Source organism: Pezoporus flaviventris, unplaced genomic scaffold, assembly GCF_033815535.1.
Source record: "Pezoporus flaviventris isolate CSIRO_AGI_PZ_B2104156 unplaced genomic scaffold, CSIRO_AGI_Pfla_v1 ptg000037l, whole genome shotgun sequence".
In the NCBI taxonomy this organism is placed as follows: Eukaryota; Metazoa; Chordata; class Aves; order Psittaciformes; family Psittacidae; genus Pezoporus; species Pezoporus flaviventris.
The window spans coordinates 11,764,519-11,791,739 of NW_026892585.1; the positions used below are offsets into that span (position 1 = coordinate 11,764,519).

Here is a 27,221-nt window from a genome sequence, read left to right on the forward strand (position 1 = left end):
ATAGTGGAGCATAGGATTTCTGGGCAGGGTCAATCATGACGTCTTTTTCTGTGGTAAATAGATTGGTAGGTAATAGCTTCATTTTGCAGGCAACTTTAAAATCTAAGGACAAAATAAATAAAGGTCTAAAATCAGGCTCCTGCATCTATATTTAGGCTAAGCGATTTGTAAAGCTATGAACCAGGAAATAGTTCCTAAAAAAGGCAATGAGATTTGCTTACAGATCAGCACTTTTCAAAATTGGATCACATATCTTGGTTCCTAAGTAAGGACCCAGGAACTCAACTTCACCAGGTAACATGGTAATAGCCATTTAGCATCAAGTTCTAAAAAATAAAGAATTATTAGGCTAACAAGTCCCCTTATCCTGCATTCTTTAACTAGAATAGCGTCTGCGTTACTAGCACGATGTAATTACCAAGCCATCCCTGTACATACCACAGGGTATGGTGGCAATTTGCAGGAAATCAGTGTAGAGATTGGAATATTATATTCTTAACCCAGATTATTTTCCATAACCTGATTTTTTTGTGTTGAAGTATATGACAGTTTGTAAAGTTAGAGGAACTTTTATAGACTGGTGTGTGAGGAAGTAGTTAAAGGCCTGATGCAGTGAATCACAGAATAGTTGAGCTGGGAAGGGACTTTTATTCTTTCTTTTTTTGTTTGTTGGATGATTTCCACTATTTTCTGTGTTTTCTCTCTTTCCTGTTCTCTTTCCTACTCCCAGAAACGTAGATGTATTTAATCGCATATAGCCATTGAAAAAAGGTGAAGCAATTTAGCGAGCTAGGTTTGAAATCCCATATGACCTTCCTCTGGGCAGAGAGCTTTGACCATTAGGTAGAAGCCAGGCTCCTTCTTGCTTGTTTTACCTCCTAGCAGCATTCCTTAGCAGTCCTCCATGAGCAAGAAGGAAAAGGAGAATGTCTTCACACCCAGTACTCAGCAGCTTTGTGCTTAGAATGCCTTAGGATACAGGAACTAAGCATTCCTCCTACTACTACTTTCTGAGGCAGGGGACTCTACATTTCCCCCTGGCCTTTACCACAGAACGTGGAATTTAATCCACTCCCTCTCTTCAAGAGGCAGAGTGGACACAAAAGTACTTGCTTTGAGGCCCAGATCTAGACATATCCCCTTCCTTATCAGCTGGCTCTACATCTGTCCTTACTGTATATTCAGTTGTGAGCAGATGTGTATATTCACTCATTATAGTGAGTATATCTTAATGTAGGCTTTTTGACTTGATATTTTTCCACAGTGCAAAGAATTTATTTTGCCCTGCTTCCCTTTTACTAGTTCTGGATAATACATGCAGCCCATTGATTACCTCATTCAACACTTTTAATATGTAAAGAGCTTTCTAAATCCCTAAAACTGGTGTTGTAAAACTGAAACCACTTTAAAGATTGCTTAGACTTAAAATTAGTGATTATACTACAGCCTGTGCCTGTGGGCCTGTGAATATCCCAGGAATGGACTCCTGCATTAATGACATGCAGTGTTGGGTTAGGTAGATTTTCTAGCCGAAGAAATCACAGCCCTCAAGTAGACCAAGTAAGGGCACAGTAACAGAATATATAAGCAGAGTTAGGAAATGTTATGATGACTTCAAGTCTGTTTACTCCTTAATTCTTTAGGAAGGATTTGAACAGGCAGGAATTATTCAACTGGAAAGGCAGAAGAAACAACAGGCTGGGGAAGGGGAGGCATGAGAGAGCAGAGAATAAATTGGAGGGACACTGACTGTGAGAAGCTACAGGGTTGAGGCTGTGGCAGGCAAAGGGAGGTGGAGCAGAGTCATGATAACATCTGGACCGTAGAAACAGTGGAAAATAGCAAAATCATGCATAGATATCATTAGTCTATGACTGAAGTGGGCTGCTGAACCAACTGTGGCTGCATTGGTGGCTCCTTCAGCTGGCTGGGCTGGGAATCCTTTTTTCCTTCCAGACTTGAATGAGTTCAGGTTCAAGATTCTCCAGAAAAGCAAAGGGTTCTTTTCTACGCAGTTATGGATCTGGGGGACTCCTAATCCTTATTTCTTTCTCCCATCCCAGTGCTGTGTAGAAACTTGGGTTTCTATGACATAATGAAATACTCCCGAAGTATTTCAAAGTAGCTTCTGCCTAGTGCATGATGTGTTGGAAGTGATACATCCTCAGTAGTTTTAGAAAATGAGATATTTATTAATTCTTTCTGAAGAACTGCAACTGTAGATTTAGTAACAAAATTCCAGCATTCTTAGGTAGTTACTTAAACGTACTTACAGTACTTTATTCTTTGAAACGTGCAGGTCATCTCTTTGATCGTTCTGTTCGCTTTGCCAAGATTTTGGCAATGCAAATAGGGAAACTGGCAGGCAAGAATATTTTTACAGTTTATTTTTCTTTCTCTTCTGAAGGTCAAACAGTATTTCCTATATATAGCTACTATGGTGGCTGAGAATTAATTCTGAGGACTTTCAAGACTAATACATCTGAAACATGCCATGTTTCGAGAGAAATACCTCATGCTGGTTCCTGTGTCAAGGCTATTCTTGTCTTTTGGTGTGGTAGCCTTTATTAGGGAGGAAGGGTAAGTTCGGCCCTTGTGTTTAAATCCTCAACAATTTCCACTTCTCAAATTCTGAGACAGCAAAAGGTGGGAACATGAAAGGGCAAAACAAATTAACCCCAAATGGCAACCTCCCATCTTTCTTGTTGCAAGTCAGTACAACCTACAGCATACCTGCTAAGCCAATACCAGTTAACTCCATAAGGGTCTGCTCCTTTCTGGAGAGCTCTGACGATACAGAAAAAGGTGAGTAATCTGCCTCCTTAGCCCAGAATCTTTCTGAAGAGGCAAGGACTAGGAATCTCTATGCCTGGGCTTAAGATTTAAAGTCTTTCTCTAGTTCTGATATGGCTGGGCAGAGCTCTTAAGAAATGTATTAACTCTGTATCTTTTTTTTATTCTTCCTCCCCCCAGGTCTGTCCAACCCTACTGACCATTATGTGTGTCCTGCACACATTTGCTCTGTATCTGCATTTATGTTAGAAATATATTTACTTTGGTAATAAGAGTGATGAAACCAAGCTCAAAGAAAGGAATATTCATAGTGAAGGAAGAGATCAGTGTATAGTCAGGTTTCCTAGCTGAACAGTGTTGGCAACCCTCGTTTTGGGTATTTGTTCTTCGAATGTTTGGTAAACTGGAGATTACAACTCAGAATGAGTCTGAAAATTCTAGTCATGTGTTCAGAAGGTATTGATCTCTGTTATTATGAGCAGGAGCATGATCTTGACAGCATCTGGGTTTCTTGGATTTCAGGAACATGTTCCTGTCCTCTTCCTTCACTCACTGGTGGCTGCCTCTTTCAGCTATGACAAACTACTGCAGAGGTTTTCGTGGGATGATAGACTTCTCACGTATTCCTTCTTTTTGCTGCTTAATTAGCATGCCCATGTCCAGGGGTCATGTCATCCTTTTACAGTTCCCAGCTTTATCAATCTGTTGAACTCCCTCAATGATAGTCTTTACCAGAGTTCACAAGATTGACAGTGATTCTATTGTTTGATGGTTTCACTGGTACATAATATCTTTGCAATTTTCTGTTGCTTACAAAATGGCAAAAATGTTTCCTACCACACAGAAGTTCTTCCCTGTGAGGGTGCTGAGGCACTGGTACAGGGTGCCCAGAGAAGCTGTGGCTGCCCCATCCCTGGCAGTTTTCAAGGCCAGGCTGGACACAAGGGCTTGGAGCAACCTGCTCTAGTGGAAGGTGTCCCTGCCCATGGCAGGGGGTTGGAACTGGGTGAGCTTTAAGGTCCCTTCCAACACAAACCAGTCTGGGATTTTATATAAAAAGAAACAAAGTTTAATTCTCTATCTTTAATACAGGCTAGTGAATAAGTTTGGTGCATGATTTCCTTACTTGCAATTCTTAGGACTAAAAATAGTTTCATTAATATCTTATTTGCTGTTTCATTTTCATACACATGCATTGAGAAGAGAAATGAGAGTGCCAGAAATACTGTGTAAGCAGTAATTCTTGTCAGATGAGAAGTGGGAATGGATTGAGGAAAACCTCTGGGAAAGTCTGGTTCTGGTGAGACGTCTTGTTCAGTTAAAAGAGAATAAAACCGCTTCTGATAAAGATGAGATTTGTCTGCCCTTGAATTTCCTGAACACTCACATCATATATTCCTGTATCACAGGTTTTGGTGTGTTTCTTTTATTTCATCCAGACATGTCCCTTCTCTGAATTCTGATCGTACTCTTTTCAAGCTATAATAGTTCTTTTCTCGTTTTACAGACTGTTTTCGAGAGGAACTGTCAATCTGATGACTGTGCTGCTGATTTGAAACTTCAGGGTAAATTACTGCTCTCTAGGTGAGTAGGTGAACTTCTTTTTTCTTTTCCTTTACTGTGGTAGTATGCCATTTATTTTATGTAAGATGGCAGTGAAAAATCAAAATACAAAGATTTTGTATCCAGACTACAAGGATGACACCAGTGATACCACCTTTAGTGCAGAAAGGTCTTGGGGAGGGACTTTATCACTCTCTACAAGTACCTGAAAGGAGGATGGAGCCAGGAAGGTGCTGGTCTCTGCTCTCAAGTAACAAATGACAGACCAAGAGGAAATGGTCTCAAGCTGCACCAGGAGAGGTTTAGACTGGAGATTATGAACAGTGTCTTCTCTGAAAGGGTGGTCAGGCATTGGAACAGGCTGCCCAGGGCAGTGGTGGAGTCACCGTGCCTGGAAGTATTCACACACCATGTAATGCATGCTCAAATTGAGTACAGACATGGACCATGGAATTTTTCAGATGATAAAATACTAGTTTATGACATGGTAGGAGTAAAACTGCCTGCAAAGTTATCACATGGAAGATTAAAAACAGCCAATCCTCAGAACATAGCAAACTATCTTTTTCTGTTTCTCAACGTGTAGTTTTGCTGACTGTCCTGAAATACTGCTCTCCTTTGTCAGATACTTCTTGTTAGCAACTTGTGTGTGTGTGTCTCATTTCACTTTCTTCTCATCAAAACCTCATCAACTAGACCAGAGGTGAAGTTTGTGTTCTGTCCCTTGTGACTGGTGATCCTAAGAAAATGCCTATTGTTTTGCCTGGATGTAGTTATTCAATTTCGGGATAAATGAGGCTAAAGGTGAACTTTACACATCACTTCTGTTTCCTTTTTTTCTCAGCATTTTTAGCACATTTTTAGAGATGGAAGTGCTGACACAAGTTATTTAATCTTGTGCCAGAGGTTTTGCTGTTTGATGGAGATGCTTTCAGTGAAATGCTTTGCTCGCAGGTCAGGAAAGAGAGGGGAAGAGACTCCCTTGCTTTAGGGAAAAAAAAAAAAAGATTGAGGAAGAAATAATACTCAGGAGAGAGACACACATTTTATATAAGCCTACAGCAATGCCGTAACCGTACTTGGAAACAAAACTGAACCAGAGTCAAGTCTGAGAAGTTATGGACTTCTCCAGACACGACTGAAGTCCACAGGAATGTTTCGGGGGATTGGCGGGGAACAGGGTTAGGTCTCAGGTTGCCGAGTCCAAGCTTTGACTGCAATTAGTCAGGATTCGTGACCTTTCACTTGAGCTTTGTGGTGAGCAAAGTCTGCTGAGAGCTGGAGACCTGTCTGTGCAGACTAGGGAAGCCAGTGAGGGATTTTGTCTTGCAGTTGAGAAATAATCAATAACAAGCAAGAGGCAAGTCCTAACAACTTGTCAGGCAGTGTATAGTAATCATAGCACTAAGAGCTGTGTTCATGATCGGAGCATTAAACTGTTTATAGCAGTTATTTATGTGATCTTGGCTATTTAAAAGCCACAACTGTCAAAGAAGCTTAGGATATTCAAATACAGTTTCTACCATTGGATAGCAAGATGTTGAAGAAGTGCTCTTAAATCTTCTTTATCCAGTGACACTCTGAAGTCCTGTTTGAGATAAACAGGATGTTGTCAAATCTATCAAGTCTGCACAGAACAGGTTTTCTTTAGCTAAAGAGCTGTGTAGGCTTCAGTTTTGAATCAAAGCAGAATAGGTATCTAAGGAAAATAAGTATTTTTGTTATTATTATCGTTATTGTTATTACTACAAAAGCATGCCATGGATTCTGATCCTAGGGAAGTGTCTGTCTTGAAGAATACGGTCATTTTTCCAGCCCCATGTGTTTCGTGCTCCAGAATTCTGTCAGCATTTTTCCACATTCCTCCTGTTTATGCTACCTCTGTGTACAAAGCACCTTTTTTTTTTTTTTTTTAGAAAGAGCAAAAAAGGTGACTCATTGATTACTATCTGCACTAAACAATTGACTTCATTGTTTGCAAGGTTGCGGCAATGCCTTTGTCTAAATAAATAATTACATCCAACTAAATTTGGTGGACTTACTGGAAAAAATGCAATTAATGGCACACAGGCAGATTGGATTAAAATAAACAGGATGTTTATGGGAAGGCAGCAATAAGTGCTGTCTCAGAGCTGCTGGAGCTCTTTGAAGATGTCGCTGGACATGCGGGTAGGGTAATCCAGTTCACATCATCTACCTGGACTTGCAAAAGACTTTTTACTAAGATTTCTCACCAAAGGTTCACAAAGAAAGTAAGTTGCCCAGGTCTGAGGTGCCTGAATGGTGCCTGAGCATTACTATCTAATTAAAAGGTAGCCAACAGGGATAAGGTGTAAATACTTTTATCCTCCTGGTGGAGAAAACTCCACAAGTGCTTCTGCTGAGGCCAGTGGTTTTCAACATATTCATAGTTGATCAGGGAAATAATCTGCAAGAGATTAATAGCAAGATGATAAAGTTTACTAATCATACTAAACTATTCAGAGCAATGAAAAGAACATGGAGGTATGCTTTCATGAAGTGTGTGATTAATCTCTTGATTTTACTGTTGGGAATGTTGGAAATGCTGAGAGTTAGAGAAATGGCAAATATGAATGCTGGAAGGTGCAGAAATATGTCAGCAAAATAACAGTTTGTGCTTGCCTTGTTCTTCCATAGGCTTCTTGCTTTTAGACATAGCTGGATACAGAACTCTATGCTAGATGGACCGACTTGGTCTGGCTGTTCTTCCACACTTCTCATGAATTTGTAGCATATTAGAGCCAAAAGCTGTGCAAAGAGCTATATAATGTAAGGTATAGTTTTGTTCATTGCTATATATAAGATGCTTTCAAACGTGTGCTGGTTAGGGCATATATGTGTGTAGGAAGTTAGTTTATATTATCATCAAGAGAATTATGTGCTGAGATCACTCTTATGAGCTAAAGAACTGCACAAGCTACTCTGATATAGAGTTCACCTGGAATGCATTTGAATCACTAGAATTACCCAGTTAAATGATTGCACCCAGCTTCGAGGATGCCAAACCCACATACCAAATGACTCTCAGGAAAACCAACCAGTGCTGGCAAAAGCTAACCAGGTCTGCTCTGATTTTGCTTTTCTTGGGATCTCCTTCTCTTCTGAAAACTTACGCATGTGCCCTCAAATTTTGAGCCCTCAAATTCTGAGCACTGCACTTTGATAAATAACAAATAGACAGCCCAGGATGTTAACACAAGGTCTAGGCAACAACCTAACACATGGCTATTTGTCCAAAGTGCTCAAGCCATGCAAATCTGCACGTGTAAGTTAGAAACTTCACTGCTGTTCTGACCAGATATGATTTGGTTTACCTCATTATTTCCTGTTGTCGAGGTGCTGCTGCATGTGAGTTTTCCACTGCGTGTGGAAACAGTGCTGCTGGGCAAGCTGAAATCCTCCTTTGTCAAGCTGGAGAAGAGGGTAGAGTAGGACTGCTTGAAAGTGGGTGATGATAAAAATCCTTAAAGTTGTAGCTCTATCTGGAAGCTTTTGCAAAGGTTTGGATGGGTGGGGGGTGGTATGTGGTGGTTCTTTGAATACTTCTGTAATAGTGAAAGGTGTCCTTAGAGACTTAACCTGAAGACCAGGGTAGCAGAATCATAAAATAGTTTGGGTTGGACTGGACCCTCAAAGGTCATCTAGTCCAAACCCCTGCTGTGAGCAGGGACATCTTCAACATGCTGTACTGGAGAAAAAAAAAAACAAACCGCAACACCAAAAAGAGTTAGAATGCATTTATCCTGTAAAGAATAAGGTTTGTTTTCAGTTAATAGATGAATCCCTTTAAGGTTCATCCACCTTCATTAGTATCAGTTTGTGCGTAAACCCATCCCAACTTCCTGAAGGTATTGTGGGATGAAGGAGCCAAGCTCTTCCTGCTTGGGGTAGATGACAAGAGGGGTGAGAATCATGGAGTGTGGCTTGGCAGGTTCAGACCAGAGATTTGGAAGAACCTTTTCACACAGGCAGTTCATGCTGCCCAGGTATGAGGTGTGCTGAGATGGTGTGCTCTGCCATCCTGGGATTCAGGACTTGGCTAGATAAGTAGAAGTGAAATTGAAGGAGCAGAAGGGAGGTGTTTCATCTTTCCAGTCATGAGTGCTTTCAAATCCATTTTTCTTAAAGAACAAACATTGGAGGTTTTGGCAGCACAGAGACTACTCATCACCTCCCCTTTGAAGAGTCTCCAGTGTTAAATCTTGCAGCTGTCACAGGAGATAGCCAAATCTGGCCCTATCTATGAAGTGATGCTAGGTGGAGAGTGGGAAGATGTCTTAAGAAAGAGAACTGAAAGTATCTTAGTGTAAAGAATGTATTTATGTATTGCATACAGGTAAGTTTAATGACACAACCTGAACCCATAAGAGAAATAGGAATAGAATATTTTGCAATAAACTTTATTTTTATGGCCATAGCTTTGGGACACCAATAGGAAACGAGTTTTCCTTTCCATCAATCCAGTCCTGAAAAGCAAAACACAATTAAAGGGTGTTCTGGTAGCTATTATTTTCACATAATGTTTGATATTAAAAATATATTTATTACGTATCATGCTTGACTTCAGTGTCTCACTCTGTTTTCTCAGCACAGCAAATGTCTTTTCCATCAGGTTTCTGTAGCAAATAGTACATTTTCATTGAGCCTCTCCGTAGCTATTTTTTTCAAGGGTGAACTACATCTGTTTCCTCAAGATGTGCTGGGGGAAACTCTGAAGTAGGTGTTCTGTAGAAGATTATGCCTCCCTAGCCTTTAAAATCTGCTAATCCCGTCCTCTGATACTTTATGTGGGAAAAAAGGCTCTGGTGTTTTAGGAACCTGAAAGTGCTGAGGGAGCAGGGGTGCTAGAAATACATGTCTTGTCTGATATACTGATGCGGTTTCAGGTCCTTAGCTGATGCCTGTCTATCTGATCGGCCCTCTGCAGAGACAGTGGTAGTTGTCAGTCCTGTTTAGGCTGTAACAGGAACCAAGTGAAAACCATAAAGAAGACGTTTGAGTAACAGTGAGGGTGTTTGAACAAACAGACTTTCTTCCAGTTATAATAAACAAACCAGCTAAAAAGACCAGAGCAGAATGGGTGGGGGCTTCTCTGAGAGATGCAGCTAGGAAGGAAATCCTGTATGGCTGTGTAAATATACTGACAGCCCGTGTGTCGCAATGAATAGAGCAGCTTTACTGAAAACAAACAGTGCAAGAAGAAAAATGATGTTGCAGCATATCATGTAGCTGCTGCATTCCAGCGCAAGCTGTGAGCATGGTATGTAAATCAGGTTGTAAGCACAGGACTACAAGCCCCCTTGGATAGAAAATGCTATAATAAATACTGCTATAATAAATATTACAGCAACAGAAAATGCTTTAATATATATTGCTGATCCTGGGAAAGTTCCAGGAGGAAGTCTGTCTTCCATATATTTATGTGACATGAGGTTACCCTTCATCCATCATTAGAACCAGAATTATTCACCCTTTGGAGTGCTTCTGGATGTGTGTTTGGCTGTTTGGGATAAGCAGCTTGCTATTATGTGTTAGTTTAGAGCATCCTTATTGGCCGCTGTTCGTTAGACTTGTATTTATGTTCCTCCCCTACAGACCAGCTGAGGTTCCCATATATACTGCTGCAAGCAGATGATGTTGGAAATGTAAAATGGGAAGCAAAAGTCATAGAAAGCCAAAGAGGTGACAGGTGTATTTTGCAGAGATTTTCAAGGTTTTTCAAACTGTGGATTTTGGGGTTGTTTTTTCTTTTTGGGGGGGGGGGGGGGGGGGGGAGGGGATTGGCATCAATGCTTTCAAAAGTTCTCTTGTAAAGAAAGGAATTTTATGAAATGCCCCTTTCCGATTGAAAGGTCAAGTTTGTGACTTGGTGCAGTTCTGCTTCTGCTGGTCCCTCTGGAATTAGCCAGAGAATAGATAAAACCCCAGTCAGTCAAAAATTTCATTGAGTTTGAAATATTTTCATTTGGACAAAATGGTAATTTTTGAAGAAGAATATTTTCCAGGTAAAAGATTTGTTGGGATGTTTTAGGGTGTAATCCCTAAGTACCTAACCCTCACTGAAAAGACAAGGGTGAGTGTGCTCCGCCACCCTGTTCTCCTCACTCCCATTTCCAGCTTACAACTGAGGTTTATAAGCATATTATTATTTATTAGTGAAGAATAAATAATTTCACCTAGGTGGCTAGCTATACAACTGCAAAACTGGCTATTGTGCAAATGCTCTGTATAGGTGAAAGGATGAGTATGTTCATGGGCCTATTAAAATCAGTGGAAGAACACCCTTTATTTCACCGGGCACATCATCAGACATCTGGATTTGAAAAAGGAACCTCAGAAGTTTTGTATTGACTTGTCAAATTATCAGAGAACCTGAGCTGAAGGAATCCAGAAAGCAGATAAAAACATGTTATGGCAGCTTTGTCCAATTTGCTTTTCACCAGCGCAAGACATGATGGCACAGAACAGAGATTAGTGCAGCAACAGTGCAGAAAGACAGCATCTTCTGAGGGAAGGAGCAATAACGTAAAACTTTGATCAGAAAGTTCAGTACTTTTTGAGTCTATCACATAAATATAGTAAAATTACATGAAAAACATTAATAAAAGTTTTCACTGATCATAGATTTTTGCAAACCCATGGAGAGAAGCCGGAAGCTTGTGGTTTCATGTGGGAAGCAAAGCTGTTTCATAAATTTGACCAAGCTCACGCCTCAGCACTTATCTTCCTTTGATCACACAACGGGGATTTGTTTCCAGAGAGGCCTCACGTTTCATGGAATGCCCATTGTGGTTTTATGCCCCTGAAGTGCATCTTAACAAAACAATCCTGATGAGGAAAACAATATCCTTTCATTTGGAGCTTAATTACGCGCTCTGATAATATCTGTTTTTTCCCTTCCTCTTCATTCATAGCAGATGAAGAATTTGTTTTCATTTATTTTATCTTTCATTGAACAAACACTTCTTTCAAAAATGTTTTGGACATTGTGTTTACCCTGGGCAGGCTACCCTAAATAGAGAAGCTGCTCAGATGGAGTTAATTTTCTGCTTTACAGAAGAACCCCCCTTTCCCCAAAAAAGCAAAGGAAAACAAGCAAATGCTATGGTTTTGCATTTCTAGTGCTAGGAAAGTGGTCTGGAGCTTTCAGTCAAGACTTTCTGTGTAGAAAGCTGTGTGTACCAATATGGTTATCTCCAACTTGCAGAACACAAATATGGAGCCATGACTGATCCTACTGCAGTCATGTGCTGCCCACTGGTTACTTGGTCACACTCCAGTGCTGTCCTCACTCGTGATCTTTTAAACTACCAAAAGAGTTATTTCAAGGGAGAAAAGAGCAACAAAACACTGAGAAAAATGGATATGAGAAGATTGCTTTCTGTTTTCTCAAAAAGTCATACCAAGTTTCACACTATGTTCTAAGTGATTTCATAAATTGTAGTGTTGTTTAATGTTATTTCAAAGTAATTTAGTGCACTGTAAAGGATGGAGTAGAAAAATGCTTATACCATTTCATATATGTTAGTAGATTTGTAATCCTGTTTGGAATTTATTCTTTTCAATGAATCCAGGAAGCAGAATTCTGATTTCTAATTCACCTTTACTTCGAATTATCTTTTAACTTCAGATAGTTGCTAATGTATTGAATGCGGCATTTGTGAGGTGCATGGAAAACTTTATTGTAGCTCATCCAGGATGGGATTTTCAGTTTCTGGAAAGGGCTGAGGGCTGCTCAGCAGTGCCCACAATTAATCAGGATGTAGAACAACTTGCAGTGGGAGCATCGTTTCAGGAACAAGTGAATGTTTTCCCTTGTTGAGGGTGAAGGGGGAAGAAGAAAAGGTGTCTTGGTTTCCATCTGGTTAGTTGCACTCAGAGCTTCATAAATCTCTCCCAAAATAAATAAATAAGTGCAGTTTGATAGCAGTGGGCAGTCCTGCTCCTTTTGAACATGTGGTGATTGAACCCATATGGATGGTAATGGAGCCATCAAGTGATGAGTGGTAACAAACCTCAGTAGTCCACATCTCATACAAGAATGTAGATTTCCAATCTCTGTTTTCTAGTAACAGTCCACTGATGATCAGTCAGGCATACCGTACAAGCCAGTTTTGTCACTTCTTAAATACTGGTTTTGTTTTGTAGGAGTCACTTGACTGTATCTACTGGAGTAGGATTTTGCTGTTTGTTTTTTAAACTAGACCCTAAAGAGATGTTTTTCTATATAACCTGAAATCATTGCTGAACTAATGTATAACCTGGCCCTCCTTGTGAGCATCTCAACATGAGTGTTTTACAGACCTAAGATACTTCAAGTTACCATATTGTTCCTTGCTTTAGCAACCAAAGTACAAGGCTAACAAAACAAAAGCTTAACCTCAGGCAACACTATCATACATGAGCTACCTCCAGAGGTGGAAGTTCTCGATGCTTTCCAGACCTCAACTTGAAGAAGGTGCACTATTGTTTTGCATTTGTAGAATGCGTCTTGACTGATGCATCCATGCATGTGTATGTATCTGTACACATACCCTTCGGTGATGCAGCTATGTGAACTTTTTATGTAGCGTCCTGCAATTACAAAACCTGGAAAAGCTGAGGTTCTTCACAGGTCACCAGGTAAATCGTCTTGCTGGTTTTACATGAGCTCTAGAGGAAATGTGCTATGGCTTATCACGTTTGACATTTAGATGTGACTTACTCCTGATATATAACACAGCAGAACAGATTTCCTAAAGTAGTAAACCTGTACTGTTTCTAATGTTTTACCTCTGATTAGCTGCTTTTATTGACTTCTAAAAGTGTGTGCTGTTTGAAGCACTGGTCTTTTTCTCCCTCCTCAGTGAGTATGTTTTCTTTAATATATGGATGCCCCAGCATCCCAGGAATGGGACAAGCAATTGAAACTGTCTAATAATAGATCTATTTCTGAAGGCATAATTTCTATGGTAAATACGTGGTTTGTGTGATGATTCTGTAATGATCTAATTCCTAGAAACAGTATGCTAGAAGGTGACACTGATTCATGCCACATCTATGGTCAACAATCACCTATTTTAATAGAGCTCTGAGTATTTTAAGAAATAGGAAACAGGGGGTTTTGTTTCTTTCATGTCAGGCTGATGTGTGCAACTTTCAGCTACATGCCTGGTAGCATTTGTCTTTTGCATTTCTTTCTGCCACTAGTAACTAGATTTTGTTTGTATTCCAACCTTAGGATGCTCTTACACACACGTGCAGGGGGGCACAGTACCATTTATTCCAAGGACACTGCTTGCGATTATAAAAGATGTTGGTTTGTATGTGTGTCTGCAAGGGTGAAAGATTAGATTAGAGCTGTTGTAGATGTTGTGCCTCATCTTGCTTTCATGTGACAGTTTCATAAACCAGGGTAGCTTCATTCAAACCAAAAGCTGCTCCCTGGGGTAAACATTGTGAAAACAGAGGCAGCTCTTTCCCCATTGCTTCTTCAGTTCTGTTTATACAGGGTTGTGAACATCTGTGTACAATTGAAATTACTGATAATATTAAAAGGCACCAGATTTCTGTAGGGTGATAAGGGGTGTTTTATGTGGGTGTTGTGCCCGGCTCTGTCCTTTTTACTTAAAAATTTGAAGATATAGGTCATTGGGGATTATATCTGTTGTATAGTTATGGGGGAGTTGTGTGGAGAAACTACATTTGGGGAAAAGACATCTATTTCCAGAAAAGCTTTGAATATATGGTAAGTAGCTGTAAGTAGAAAGTACTCTATTGTTTCAATACCATCATAAAAAGGAAAAAGGACTTTCTAGAGTGTTGCCTATCCCTCCCCCTTTTTGAAAATTTAATTGTAGGGTGGAAAAGATAACACTCTGTGCCATATTCCTGAACTGCAATATATATGGGAAGTGAAGGGCTAGAGACAGCAGCTCTGCTCCAGAAGACTGCCAGCAGGAGCAGTTCCACGTCCTGGTCCTGGGCATACTGCAGTAGGTGCTTCTTTCATGCGGGACATTCGGTCCCTTCCAATGAGGAAACACTGGCACATTGTTAGTCAGTCTTCATAGGGAGAAACACTGGTATGATATTGCTCCCAAACTGTGCTCTGCTGACACAGAACCTTGGTTGACCGTACCTTGAATTCTCTGTTGTTCATCACCTTATGTTGTCTGCTACTAAGAGCACACTGCAAGGTTTCCACTTGAGACGTAGAAAAGATCATTAATGAAACAATATGATGGTCTCCGAGCTAGTTTACAATAGCTGGCTTAGTGCATCTCAGGCTGTAGCCATCAACCACATGAGGTCTCTTAGTACCTTTGCTTAGCGTAGGCTTCAGTGTGAGAGGGGAAAGGCAGCAGCTCAGCTAATGCAGAATAAGCCATGAAATCTTGAGTGTCTGGCTGAGTCCTAAGTCTAGGTTGGCTGTGAACTTTGCAGAGAGAATTGAACTTGCATGCATATGCAATGTCAAGACAACGTAACCAAGCAGTGTAAAATCCAATGGAACCATAGAATGGAATCATAGAATGGTTTGGGTGGGAAAAGACCTTAAAGCTCATCCAGCTCCAACCCCCTGCCATGGGCAGGGACACCTTCCACTAGAGCAGGTTGCTCCAAGCCCCATCCAACCTGGAGCTGAACACTGCCAGGGATGGGGCAGCCACAGCTTCTCTGGGCACCCTGTGCCAGCGCCTCAGCACCCTCATAGGGAAGAATTTCTTCCTAATGTCTAGTCTCATTCTCCCCTCTGGTAGCTTTAAAGCCATTCCCCCTTGTCCTGTCACTATAGGCCCTTGTAAAAAGTCCTTCTCCAGATTTCTTGCTGGCCTCTTTAAGTACTGGAAGACTATTATAAGGTCTCCCCAGAGCCTTCTCTTCTCCAGGCTGAACAAACCCAGCTCTCTTAGCCTGTCAATAGCTTTGCTCCCTGTGGGGTTGTTTAAAATTTTTACTTGGTTTGGGTTTGTTTGTGGGGCTGCTACCTCTCAGTTTTCCAGTGAGACACCAAAAGAATTCCCAGATCAGCTCAGGATTTCAGCTTTTCATTGGCCTTTGAGGTTTAAGTATTTGCAAAGCTTCCCAGAGTTCAACTGCCCTGTAGCCTGTGCTAAAAACTCAGGAGAAAGGTAAAGAGTCTGTGGGGACAAAATCATATTCAAGTACTACAGGAACTGTGAAAAACAACTGCAATCCTGGTTGGTGAAGGTAGAAATCTGTTTGGATCTGTCACAGGACCAATGTTGTGGACTCACACCCCTTACTAATTCACAAGCGAAAGGTGCGATGGTTGCATCTGATGGAGCTGGAGGACAGATTGGACTTCAGTTGTTCAAAGCATTCTTGTGCACTTGCAGTCTCAAGCCTCAGCTGTAACTTCCACTGTCCATTGAGCAGTAGCGGTGATTTATCAATATAGGTGCTGATTCACTGTAAAGAAAGGCTCCTAATATAACAGAGAAAGTTGGTGACCCAGACTAACAGGGTAAGTGCGACCCCATCCCATTCCTTGCACTATGCATGGTCTGTGCAGGCTCAGAGGAAGTGCTGAACGCTTTTTCATTTTTTACCAAAAATTCTCTCTAGTGCAGGAAATAGAGCACTATGTCCCCGAGTACCTTTTGGAATGTGGATTATGTCTCCCTTGGCCCACGTTAATAAAAACACCAGCATTTTTGGGGGTGGGGAAATGAAAATTGCAGATCTTTTCAGTGTGCCTTTCCCAGCTGGTCTTTCTTCCCTTGCTGACCATAGTGCAAGGATGTGGTGCAGGTATTAAAAAAGAACGTTTGAGCATGCAAAAAGATGACACTTGCTTTATCCCAGAATTTAGTTCCCTTTTCTTAATCACTTACGAGGAAAACATCAACTATATCTATTTACATTTGATGTGTAGTACCATGGCCAGTGAAATCAAAAGCGCAGCAGAATTGCTTGCTACCTGTAAGTCTGGGTCGTGGAAATGAAAGCTGCAGGTGTTTAGTACTTCCAAATGTCAGACTTTTCAAGTAACTATTGATAGCTTTACATCCTTCTTGTGCCTTCATGTACATATGTGTGTACAAATGTGTTTGCCTATATACGATGTATATATGCATCTACAGTCTACCCAGAACTTTTACTCAGCATAGTGCTTGTGCGTAGTTCCTGATGTAATGAAATAGTGGTGTTCTATCCAACTGAATGATTACATCTTGGTATTTTCCCCCCCTTTTTCTTTTTTCCTTTTTTTTTGTGTCTTTTTATTTTTAGCCTTGTGTCTTTTTATATTTAGCTCCTTGATGTAAACGAGGTTACAAGGGCCAGGGTGAGAATGTTGGCAGCTTTATAGTTCTCAGCCAACAAAACATAAATTGAAAGCTATTACTTAATTATGTTTCTTAAGTTGTTTGACATATCGAGGTGAAGGGATGGCTTTAGTTTGTTTTCTTGTTTCTGGCAGGTGACAACAGTTCTTTAGTTGACATATTTTGATGTTGCAGCTAGGCCACTTAATGTACAGCAGGCACTGGAGGAGGATGGCACTGGCTTGGCAGTAGAGCTGCTCCAGCACCCCAGCAGCCTGTTTGCACCCCATGACGTTGGCTTCTCTCAAGCAGCAAACAGGGCCTGGGAACTCCCCTGTGAACAGGGAGATTACTAATCCTCTTCTTACTGCAAGTGAACCTGACTCATTCCAGATGTACACAGATTTAATGATTCAGAAAGCTGGCTCTCTTAAAATGAGACTTGCAGCACAATCTCATACAGCCTTTTAGAGGAAGAACTGAACCAGCCTAAAATCAGTGAGGTTTTTCAGTTTCTTAGTGTATGAATTTTGCATAGGAGCAACTGCAGTGTGGTCTTAGGAAGCAGGTTTTCTTTCTCTGCTAAGGAAAATGTTGTTAGAACCATCATTTTGGTATGATGTACTTTTAACAGAGGAGTGGTAGCTTTGGAAAAGGGTAACAACGCAGTGGTGCTTATTTTGCCTTTTTTTTGGTGGGTTTAGTTGTAAATAGGATTTAATTTTAAGTATTTTTTATTATTCAGTAGGAAGAATATTCTTGATTGTCTTGACTTGAGGTTAGATCTCTACGTGCCGCTATTACCAATTCAGGGAGGATCCTGTAGCATACATTGCATTTAGTGTCAAATAAAAGATAAATGAGATAAAGCATAAGACAAATTCCTTGTAGTGCTCCTTTGCTTACTGAAGCGGTGGTTCCAGATTTTGCTAATGAGTTTGATAGGTGCTGAGTAAGTTCTGAAGTGATTGCAAGAAGTGAGATTATAAAGTACATGAGAAATAATTCGCAGTAATAAATTACTGGTTTATCTCATTGCTTTCAAATATGCACTTTTGATAATTAGGAAATCCCAGCAGATTGTTCAGCATCTTCATAATTTGTCTGCTTTTTCTGCTGTAAATGTTGAAGTTTAAAAGCTTCCAAGTGTTCTTGTATGGTTGTGCCATTAATTTGGTATATAAGAAGCAGTAACTCAAACCATTTGCACCTCTCAAACTAGTTTTGCAGTTGATCCTGCGCTGCATATGCTTTTGTAAATATTTATTCTCACTGATAGTTGACTCCGAGAATAAACTATAATGTTGGGAAAACATTTTTAGAGTTGCTGATATGCAGAAGAGCAGTGTGTGGCAGCATATACATCCTTGGCACAGCCATTCTTTCATGGAAATTGGGTGAATGGAAAGTGGTTTGGCCAGCTACTGATTGCTGTGTGTCATTGTGTGCTGCTGCAGGCATGTGTATTGTGTAACGGCACCTGGCAGGGCCGTGTGAGAGGGTACTTTTCCTTAGAGATGGTTCCTTTGTACTTTTGGGCTGGCTGTGCCCTATAGGAAATAATTGAGAGCCACCTCCCTGCTGTGTGGCTGAAGGTCTCCGCTCTTTTCTGACCAGCTACTTGCTGTATTCTCTGTGACACTATCTCTTTCTCTGTGATGTAGAATGGTCTGAGACTCCAGTAGCCAATTTGATATTTTGGCTATTTTTTCTTATATTTACATTTCTACTGGTATATTCCATATTATCTTTTACTATACTTTTAGTTCCCAGGTCTGCAGATGTGTGCATTGATACTGTAATTTAGTATTTATTCCTACTTGTTAGCTCATCTTCTGGACAGCCGAGTATGATTAAATATTGAATAATATGTATATGCATAGATGCATATTTATATTTGCCTCTGTGTGCATATCTGTCTGTGTTCGTAATCTGTGATGCCATATTACAATAGTGTGTTGATTCATGATATATATCTGTTATTTTAATTCAGCTATTGCATAGATATTCCCCTCACAGATGATTCCATTGGGTTAGGTCCAGCTTAAACACCTGAAGAGAGATTAGTGGACATTTGTTGCAATTTCTGTACATTTTTTTTCACTTACACCTGTTTCTGTATTTTATTTTGCTCTCTTTACGTTTTTTTCTATCCATAGCATAACTCTAAGAAGTTACTAGAATGTTAGAATAAGTTTGAATTATTGAGGGACAAACTGAAACAGATTGTGTGTTTGAATGTGGGCATATTATCTTGAACTTGTTGCATTTCCCCTGTTCAGTTACTTTACAGTCTTCAGCTATTATATTCTCACTAAAACCATATTAACAATAAGTCATGTGAAACAGTTCCACATGAGGATCGTGGGGTTTCCTTACAGTCACAAAAGACAGTGTCAGATCCATGACTCAGGAGCTGCTCATTCCTAGTACACACACCCACACCTGCACTATGCATTGGCCAGAGAGCACATTCCTGAATTACTGACTACCAAGCTTTTAAGCGGTTGAGTTGTGACAATTCCATAGCAGGAAGAAAGATGGACCAGAGTGTGGAAATTGCCTAGAGTTAAACCAGTGTAACTGTTTCTGCCTACAGTGTTGATGACAGAACTGCCTACCTGGCCCTGGGAGCGGTGAGGAACATCTCACTTAACATTTCCATCTCTAACGTTGGGGATGATGCCTATGACACCAATGTTTTCTTCAATTTTTCTGGAGAGCTCTTCTTCATCAAAATGTGGCAAAAGGTAAGAAAGGCTAATGTTGCTGAGTAGGTCTCTTAACAATTTAGTTGCAAGATGTAGGGACACGGGGCATCCTGGTCCACACTGTTGAGATGTGTAAGTTATTTTGGTTATGCTGGGCTTGAGTTTCTTCCAAGCTCTACTGAGTTTTAATTTTGTGGGTTTGATCTATGTAATTACATGCTCTGCGTTTGTGTAGAAGTCACAGCACTGTTATTTGGGGTACGTTAATGAAAAAGAAAGACTGTTTGGTTGAGGTATTAAGGTATTAAGAGGCCGGTTTGGAAACTGGTAGGGTACCAAGTGGTGCTGATATACACAATGTCTCTAGTTTGAGTAGTGCCACTCTGCACTCAGCAATCCTAGTGATCTGATCTCAGCTCTTAGGTTTTCTCTTCATTGAAATTGAGAACAAGGCTGTTCTTTTCTCACATCCTGGTGCAAGTTGGGGTTGTAGCCAGGGCACACCGCTAGATCCAGGAGCTCAGAAGTGCTTTTAATTTCATCTGTGTGGAGTCAGGTGAATATTTTGAGCCAGTCTCTTTGCATTTAAATTGGAATACATAGATATTTTCATTGGTATGGGTTCATTTAGAGATAAAGTTGTTGAAATGTGAACACTGAATTGAGGGTTTTACAAACTGATCGCCTCAGAAGCTGTCTGAGCTTGAGTAATGTGAAAAGGTTTGTGCAAAATGGGAGCTGTACAAGCATAACAACATTCTGTTTGCTCCTGCTTTTCACAATCATTTCTCTTTCTGCTGGAGCTTTGCTTTGCAAGCTGTAAGAGCAATATTAAAAACAGTAGTACAACAGTTGCAAAGTATGGGAATAACTTGGTCCATTGCACCAATGACACTTTGCTATTATTTGTCATGTTATATGGTAAACATATGTTATATGGTAGATTTTGGTTGTTATAGACCTCTTCAATGAACTCAATGCATAAAAAAACCAAAATATGGTAATTTCTTATACATGCTCTTTCAGTGTTCAGTTTTGGCTATTATGTTTAACGCATTTGTAAGCCTCAGAAAGCTGTCTTTGTAATACAAGCTTAATTTTTAGACATTATGTGCTGCATGCCGTTTACCAGGAGGAAAAAAGCAGGGGATAAAATATAAATATCTTATGCCAATACACAACTTCTCTTTAATGGAAGTTTTATGTGAAGACTTCCAGGGTCTGGCCCAGCTCCCATTGAAGTCAGTGAGAAGGTTTCCATTCCTTTGCACTGGGAAAGAAACAAAGCTTGATGCATGTTCTTTTAAAAGGTTGTTGTGGCCTTTTCTTTTTTCCTTCTATGCTTACATGTTGAATATTTTGCACACACGGACTAACTGGTACACCAATTGCCTTCATTGTTCTTCTTGGCCAACACTGCGAGGGAACAAGCTGAAGATGATGTGATGTTTCCCTTGGTATTTTACCTTGAGCCTGGATCTAATGCACACTTGAAACATCTGTGCTGAATGCTGCCTAGAAGGAGTAGTTTCTGGAAGCAAATCACATTGTTGCAGGGTTATCTCACTACTCAGTCTGTCTTCTGCTAATAGAAGCTAGCATTTCTTTAAAGAAAAACACAGCACACAGCAAGGAAGCAGGTAGGCTTTCTTCTTTCTCAGGTCTTGCAAACAGAATCAGGGCATATAGTACATATAGGGTATAATCTGCTATTAATCCTGTTGTCCCACTGTTCTTGTGATTGATTTGATAGGGTTTGGGGGGGGGGGATGATAATTATTTTAGAAGCAGTTTTGAAAACCCAAGTCACAAGGTTGTGTTGGGTAATGTTGCTTCCTCTCAGTCTGCTTTTGCTTCAGGACAAACTAATATATTCTTGGCCTCACCATTTGACCAGCTGGGAAACTGGATTAGGACCTCATAGCCTCAATTACAGTGTTATGTTTTCCTTAGGTTCTCTGAAAAATCATTTTTATTTATATTTTTTGTACAATATCACAACCTCTTCCCTTCCCCTGACATCTGTGCATAATAGAATCATAGAATCATAGAATAGTTAGGGTTGGAAAGGACCTTAAGATCATCAAGTTCCAACCCCCCTGCCATGAGCAGGGACACTTCACACCAAACCATGTCACCCAAGGGTCTGTCCAACCTGGCCTTGAACACTGCCAGGGGTGGAGCATTCATAACTTCCCTGGGCATCCCATTCCAGTGCCTCACCACCCTCACAGTAAAGAGCTTCCTTCTTATAGCCAATCTAAACTTCCCCTGTTTAAGTAAGTTTTAACCCGTTACCTCTTGTCCTATCACTAGAGTCCCTCCCCAGCATCCTTATAATATATACATATGTATAATACATACTGTGCATGTACTTTAAATAGATTTTGTTCCTGATTGAACACTGCCCAGGCAAAAATCCATAACGTAAAGCCAGAATAAAAATGATGACTCTTAAGTTTTCTCTTAGTGGAGCAATTCTGGAATCAAAAGAGCTTCTTGTGGGAAACTTTCTGCAGCAACTGCTTTTTAACGCATAACACTAAAGTGGAAGGTAATGGTCACTTCCATGTGGTTGCTTGATCCCTTCTCTGCAAGGTAACTCTGAGAACCATCATCACATGGTGGCCTTCCGTGACCTGTCTCTGGAGTTCTTTCAGGATGCTGTGAGTCCCCCATGTGTTTTTGCTGTGCCCCCACTGGGGACATATCTAGTGGATTCAGCGTGGGTTTATTTCTTTCTGCAGCTTGGTTGCAGTGAGACCTGGAAGTGCAGAGGTTTAATGCTGGGTTTTTTCAAAGGAGTGATTGAGACAAAATGCCCCATCTTCTGTTTGAAAAGAAATGGAGTGGTCTAGTTCAGGGATGATGATGAAGGGTCATCATTCTCTGGAGGGTCTGTGTGGAGCTAGCTCCACTTTCCTTCCTGTAGACTGAGGTTTCATGAGACACTAGCTAGAGAACAATCAAACATTAGAATAATCAACCAGGGAAGTGGGGAGGTTCCTTTGAAACTGCCAGGTATCTATGATTCTGTGATACCTGGCAAGGCTTTGCTTCATCTTTATGAGGTGAAAAAGCATTTGCCAACTGATCTTTTGGAGACTCCACCTATTCCACTGTCTGATTTTCCTATTGTGCTGCAGCCAGTCCTCCCTGTCTCCATGGATGAAGCCCAGCATTTTCTTTCCATAGCTCCTGACAGACAGTCCTTCTCTTGAGAGGCACAGTATGGGGCACAGGATGACTTTTCATTCCTGCCTGTACTCCCTGCAGCACTTCCAACTCTCTCATTGCTACTGCCCTTTGAAGGGGCTGCCTTCACTGAGGTGTCACTGTCCTCCTACACTTCAAAGCATCCCTTCACCCTTTCTAAAGAGAGGAGACTGTTCTGGGAAAATGGGCATGTAACTATAAAATACTGAATTTGTTGACTGGTGAAATTCCTGAAGATGTGGGTTACAGCTGCGGCTGTCATCTCCAGTAGCTGAGTGTACATATTCTTTTCCTGTATGTTTACATTTAGTGCCTTACAATTATGCCAGTTATTGTACCTCTTATTGGGCATGATAATACTTATTTTTCAACTCCTAAATTTGGTGGGGTTAAACTGTTTGGGATTTTAAGAAGCCAATCTTAACTCCTATTAAAGTAAAAAAGAATCATCAAAAAGGACAAAGTCCTTTCAGAGCTGGGCTGAGGCTGGGTGTGGTTTTAAGACAGTGGTGAAGCTCAGATATTGATACAACTCCTGTGCAGGTTTCAAGCTCTTACTCTGTAAGTATTATTTTACAGATGCATGGAAGTACTGCAGTGAATTTCCAAATGTAACCACTAAGAAAAATGCTCCTTTTGAAATATAGGAAGATTAAATCATGGCAGGGGGTTGGAACTAGATGGTCTTTAAGGTCCTTTCCATCCCAAACCATTCCAAGATTCTGTGTCCTCTTTAAAAAAGAAATAAAGAGGGAGGGGGAAAGACCTCAACTGTCCACTTGGATTTTTTCTTTATTTTGTTGACAAAGAAATCTTGGTCCCTTCTTTGCTGTAGAGTAGGTTTTTAAATGATTTTTTTTTTCCTAATCTTAAAGTCTATTATCCCATAATATTAATATAGCTTCAGGAAAGCATCCTATTTCAGTGCCTGAAAAATACGCTTAACAGAGGTGCTACCACTTTCCTATACAAAGAATGCAGAGTGTTGCTGTGTGATAAGTCTGGAAAAAGAATACAACACTATTGCTACTAATTTCTACACCATTTCACACCTCTTGGAACTGCCTCTTGGCTTGTGATGTTTTGCTGAAAATGCTTGTCAGCCTCTGGCACTTTGCTAACTGTTTATTAAAAGCTGCTCAGTGCAGAGGGGTATTTTCAATACAGTTGCAGAAAAAGCAGTGTAAGCTTGTTGGCAGTGGCACTTAATGTGATATAGGGCAGAGCTATATTGTTGTTAAATCAGCTCAGCTATGGCATGAGATTTTACAGTAATAGTCTAAAAATAGAATATATAATATAGTAAAGCATACAGCAATAACCCAATATATATAGCATTAATCTCTCACTCCTCTTCAAGCACTGGCAGAAATCTATCAGCTAACCCCATTTCAGCACTAGTTATGGAGAGAGTAGGTCAGGAAATCCCACTGCTAACCATCATTTCCAGCCACAGATTGTTCCTAAACTTCAGACAGGCTCCCAGCATCCAAAGCCAGCTGTGTGTAACATTCCTGCTCTCACAGCAGCTTTTGCAAGCAACAGCTGAGTGAAGTTAGTGGGGCCAGGCCGGGGCAGGATGAACAGTGAGGTTATGGTTTCCTCAGGCACAGTATTTTCCCACCTTTCGTGTTGGGTGTGAATATTGCCCATAACCAAAGCGATGCTCTTACTAGCTCAGGGATTTTTCTTCTGCAGTCTAATGCAGCGCTCTCTCTTTCTGGATTAGAAAGAAAGTCTTGTACTTTGGATATGAACTTTTTCTTCCTCACTCCCAGAGTGCTGGCTGGTGTCTCTGGACTAAGACTGCCCAGAAGAGCCGCAGATGCAGGCACAGTTTAATTTTTTCCAAACTGGAAATTCTCTTACACCAGCTTCCCATACTGCTCATACTTTCTAAGAGTCTTAAGGCTGGCCAGGGCAGGATACTGGTAGGGCACAAAAGCCAAAGACATGTGCCTTCTTTTGGATCCAGCTGTGCCACTGGGAGAAAATGTAGGTCCTTGGTATTCATTACGTCTCTTTTTCCAGCAGTTACTGCCCCTCTGGATCCCTTGGCAGAGAAGTTAATGTGATCAGTCTCAATTCACATCCAGCTGGTTAGCAGAAACTTTTTAAATTAATGGTTTGATTTAATCCAGCTGATTTTGCATGGAGTGAGTTGGACTTGCTCCTGTAAACCACTCTGCCAGAGGGTCAGAGGGGAGTGATGCCAAGTAGCGTGGAAGTTGTGACCTTTTGTGCTGATACAAGTGCATCTGGAAGATTGCCCAAGCCATGTACCACTTACCTGAGGAGATTTGAACCCTTTTGCCAGGAGAGCTGTTATAGCCAGGGCTTGGGAATACGAGTAGGTGGCAGTAACCATGCCACATGCTGCCTTTGCAGATATAGTGAGTAACTTTTGCTCCAGAGAGCACCAAAACATTTTATATCCCTGGAGTAAAATTGTCCAGTTTCTTAATTGGGAAGAAAAAAATAGGTGCAGTTCAAGCTATCTGACTTCATTGTTTGTTTTAATTTTCTTTTTCAGTGAATGCTCAATAAAAACCTCAACTTTTATGCTTCCCTAGGGATAAGCAATGAGCAGCACCTCTTTCAGGCCAGGGGCTGCTAGAACCATCTAATATTCCCCTGCTTGTAGCAGGTAGAAATTGAAGGCTAGATTTTGGATCCAAACTTTCCACTTGGGATTCCTGTATCACTCCCACGTTCAGAGAATGGGCATTGGAGACTGGGTTTAGTTGTGTAATTAGTGCTGATTGGAGTCTTGTAATCTTTTTTCCTACACTCTGATTTATCATGTATAACTGAAAGAAGTCTTTGTTATTTTTTTCTCAACAATTTGACTTAATGAATAAAATAAAAAAAACAACCCTAAATTCCCTGATTGGAATAAATGATTCAGAAGCTGTGATTTTGTAGGACTGGATCTTGTTCTGCCCAGTGTTGGAAGAGCCTATGAGAGTTTGAATGTTAAATCCAGTTTTCAGGAGCAGCTCAGCACTTAGAAATTTCATTGAAGATTGGTTGTGTATATGGTTCCAAAAGCCTAAATGACTCTCTCCCTCCAAAAACCTTTGCAGCTAATTCCAGCTAGTTTTCAAACTGCACGTTTTTGCAATATTAAGTTACATGCAGGGAACCAATGAGTTGCAGTAGGGGATCTCCTCAAGCGTTTCCCCAGAAAACATCAGAAACTTCAGATTCAAGAAGACAGGATTTTGATAACATGCCTGTCTCTTTTGGTTGAGGTTAGGCAGAGTAAAAATTCATTTTGCAGTACAAAATGTGCTGTTCATTTTTGTGAGGATTTGGGAAGGGGGAATTTGCTTGGTTGTTTTTGAACAGCTTGCGATTAATAAACTATTACCAAACAGCTCTGTTCTTAAGTGACCAGATCCACAGAGAAGTTTTATGCTGATCAGGTGGGGCTGTGCTCTGGGTTACATTATGTGGAAAGTGTTTGTCCTGGAAGTAGCTGGTCATGACTTTTAATTTGACTGTTCATGTATATATACATAGCGGTTTTGAGGAATAGCCTGGGATGCTTTGTGTGGCTCAGATTATGAAGGGGGGGTTTTGTTTGACTGCCTAGCCCTGCTCTTCCCTTGAGGCTGTGAGGGGAATGGCTTTCTAAAGGAAGAAAAATTGTGTGGATGAATGCAGTCATGTGAGATGTAGGTGCTGGAAGTCGGCCTGTGTGCTACAGCAAAGTTATTCACAGTGAATCCTGACCTACCTGCTGGTGTAGCACTCAATGTGGGGTATCACCATGTCTGGGCACCAGTGGGGGTCCTGGATTCCATCCAGGTGAGGGAGGGAAAAAGAAATCTGGAGCACTAAAATCATATGACTTCCTCAAGGGGGTAAGGAAGGGTCCCCTGGGCCATAGGTGGTATCTGCCCATCCCATTTCCATCCCTGTGTGGCCCATAGTTCACCAGCCGAGCTGCTTCCCCCTGCCATCTCTGCGAGCTGAGCAGAGCTGAAAGCCACTGCCACAGGCCCATCAGTGCTAGCCATGTGAGACAGCTTTGGAAAAGCGATTTGGTTGCTGAGATCCAGCCACCCCAGTCTAGACTGTTACTTGATAAACTGCATTGCTGAGAGGGAAAAACCCTTTGCAGAGGGCAGAACCCAACGTACAGTGGGCTCAATACACTTGGTCTTGGATATGCTTAGTGAAAGGCTATGCTGTCCATATAGAAAGTTCACCAGTGACTTTCCTGTGTCTCAGAGTCTCTCTTCATTATCACATTTTGCCCTTAAACTCAGTGAGAGAGACTTGCCAAAGTCTGAGATGAAAAATCTGTGGGACAGAGTTTGTCTCCCATGTTCTTAGGATGAGGCTTAAAATTATCTGAACTTCTACATCCTCTGCAAAAGACTTAAATAAGAATTGATTTTCACAGCTTTCAGTGGCTTTCATTACAGCAAGAAATGGGGGGTTGTTTTTGTTGTAATTTGAAGCTTAAAGGTTATTGAGTTTCTGGTATGAAAGGTCAGTCCTGTTCTTGCAGGAGTTTCCTTTTGGTCACTTTTAAGGCAGGCGGCTCAGAAGATAAATGATACCTCAAGTGGAAAATCCAATAGGATTATAAACAAATATATATACATTTACACCATATATAAACAAATATATC

At 40.8% G+C, this 27,221-nt stretch overlaps 1 protein-coding gene across 1 annotated transcript in view; it reads left to right on the plus strand.

Moving 5' to 3' along the window:
* The window catches only part of ITGA9 (integrin subunit alpha 9), a 212,991-nt gene that overhangs the window by 119,841 nt on the left and 65,929 nt on the right, over positions 1-27,221 (plus strand). Inside the window, exons 17-18 of the mRNA XM_061464722.1 lie at positions 4,301-4,377; positions 19,249-19,399. Coding sequence (XP_061320706.1) covers positions 4,301-4,377; positions 19,249-19,399 — 228 coding nt within the window. The remainder of the gene's footprint in view (positions 1-4,300; positions 4,378-19,248; positions 19,400-27,221) is intronic.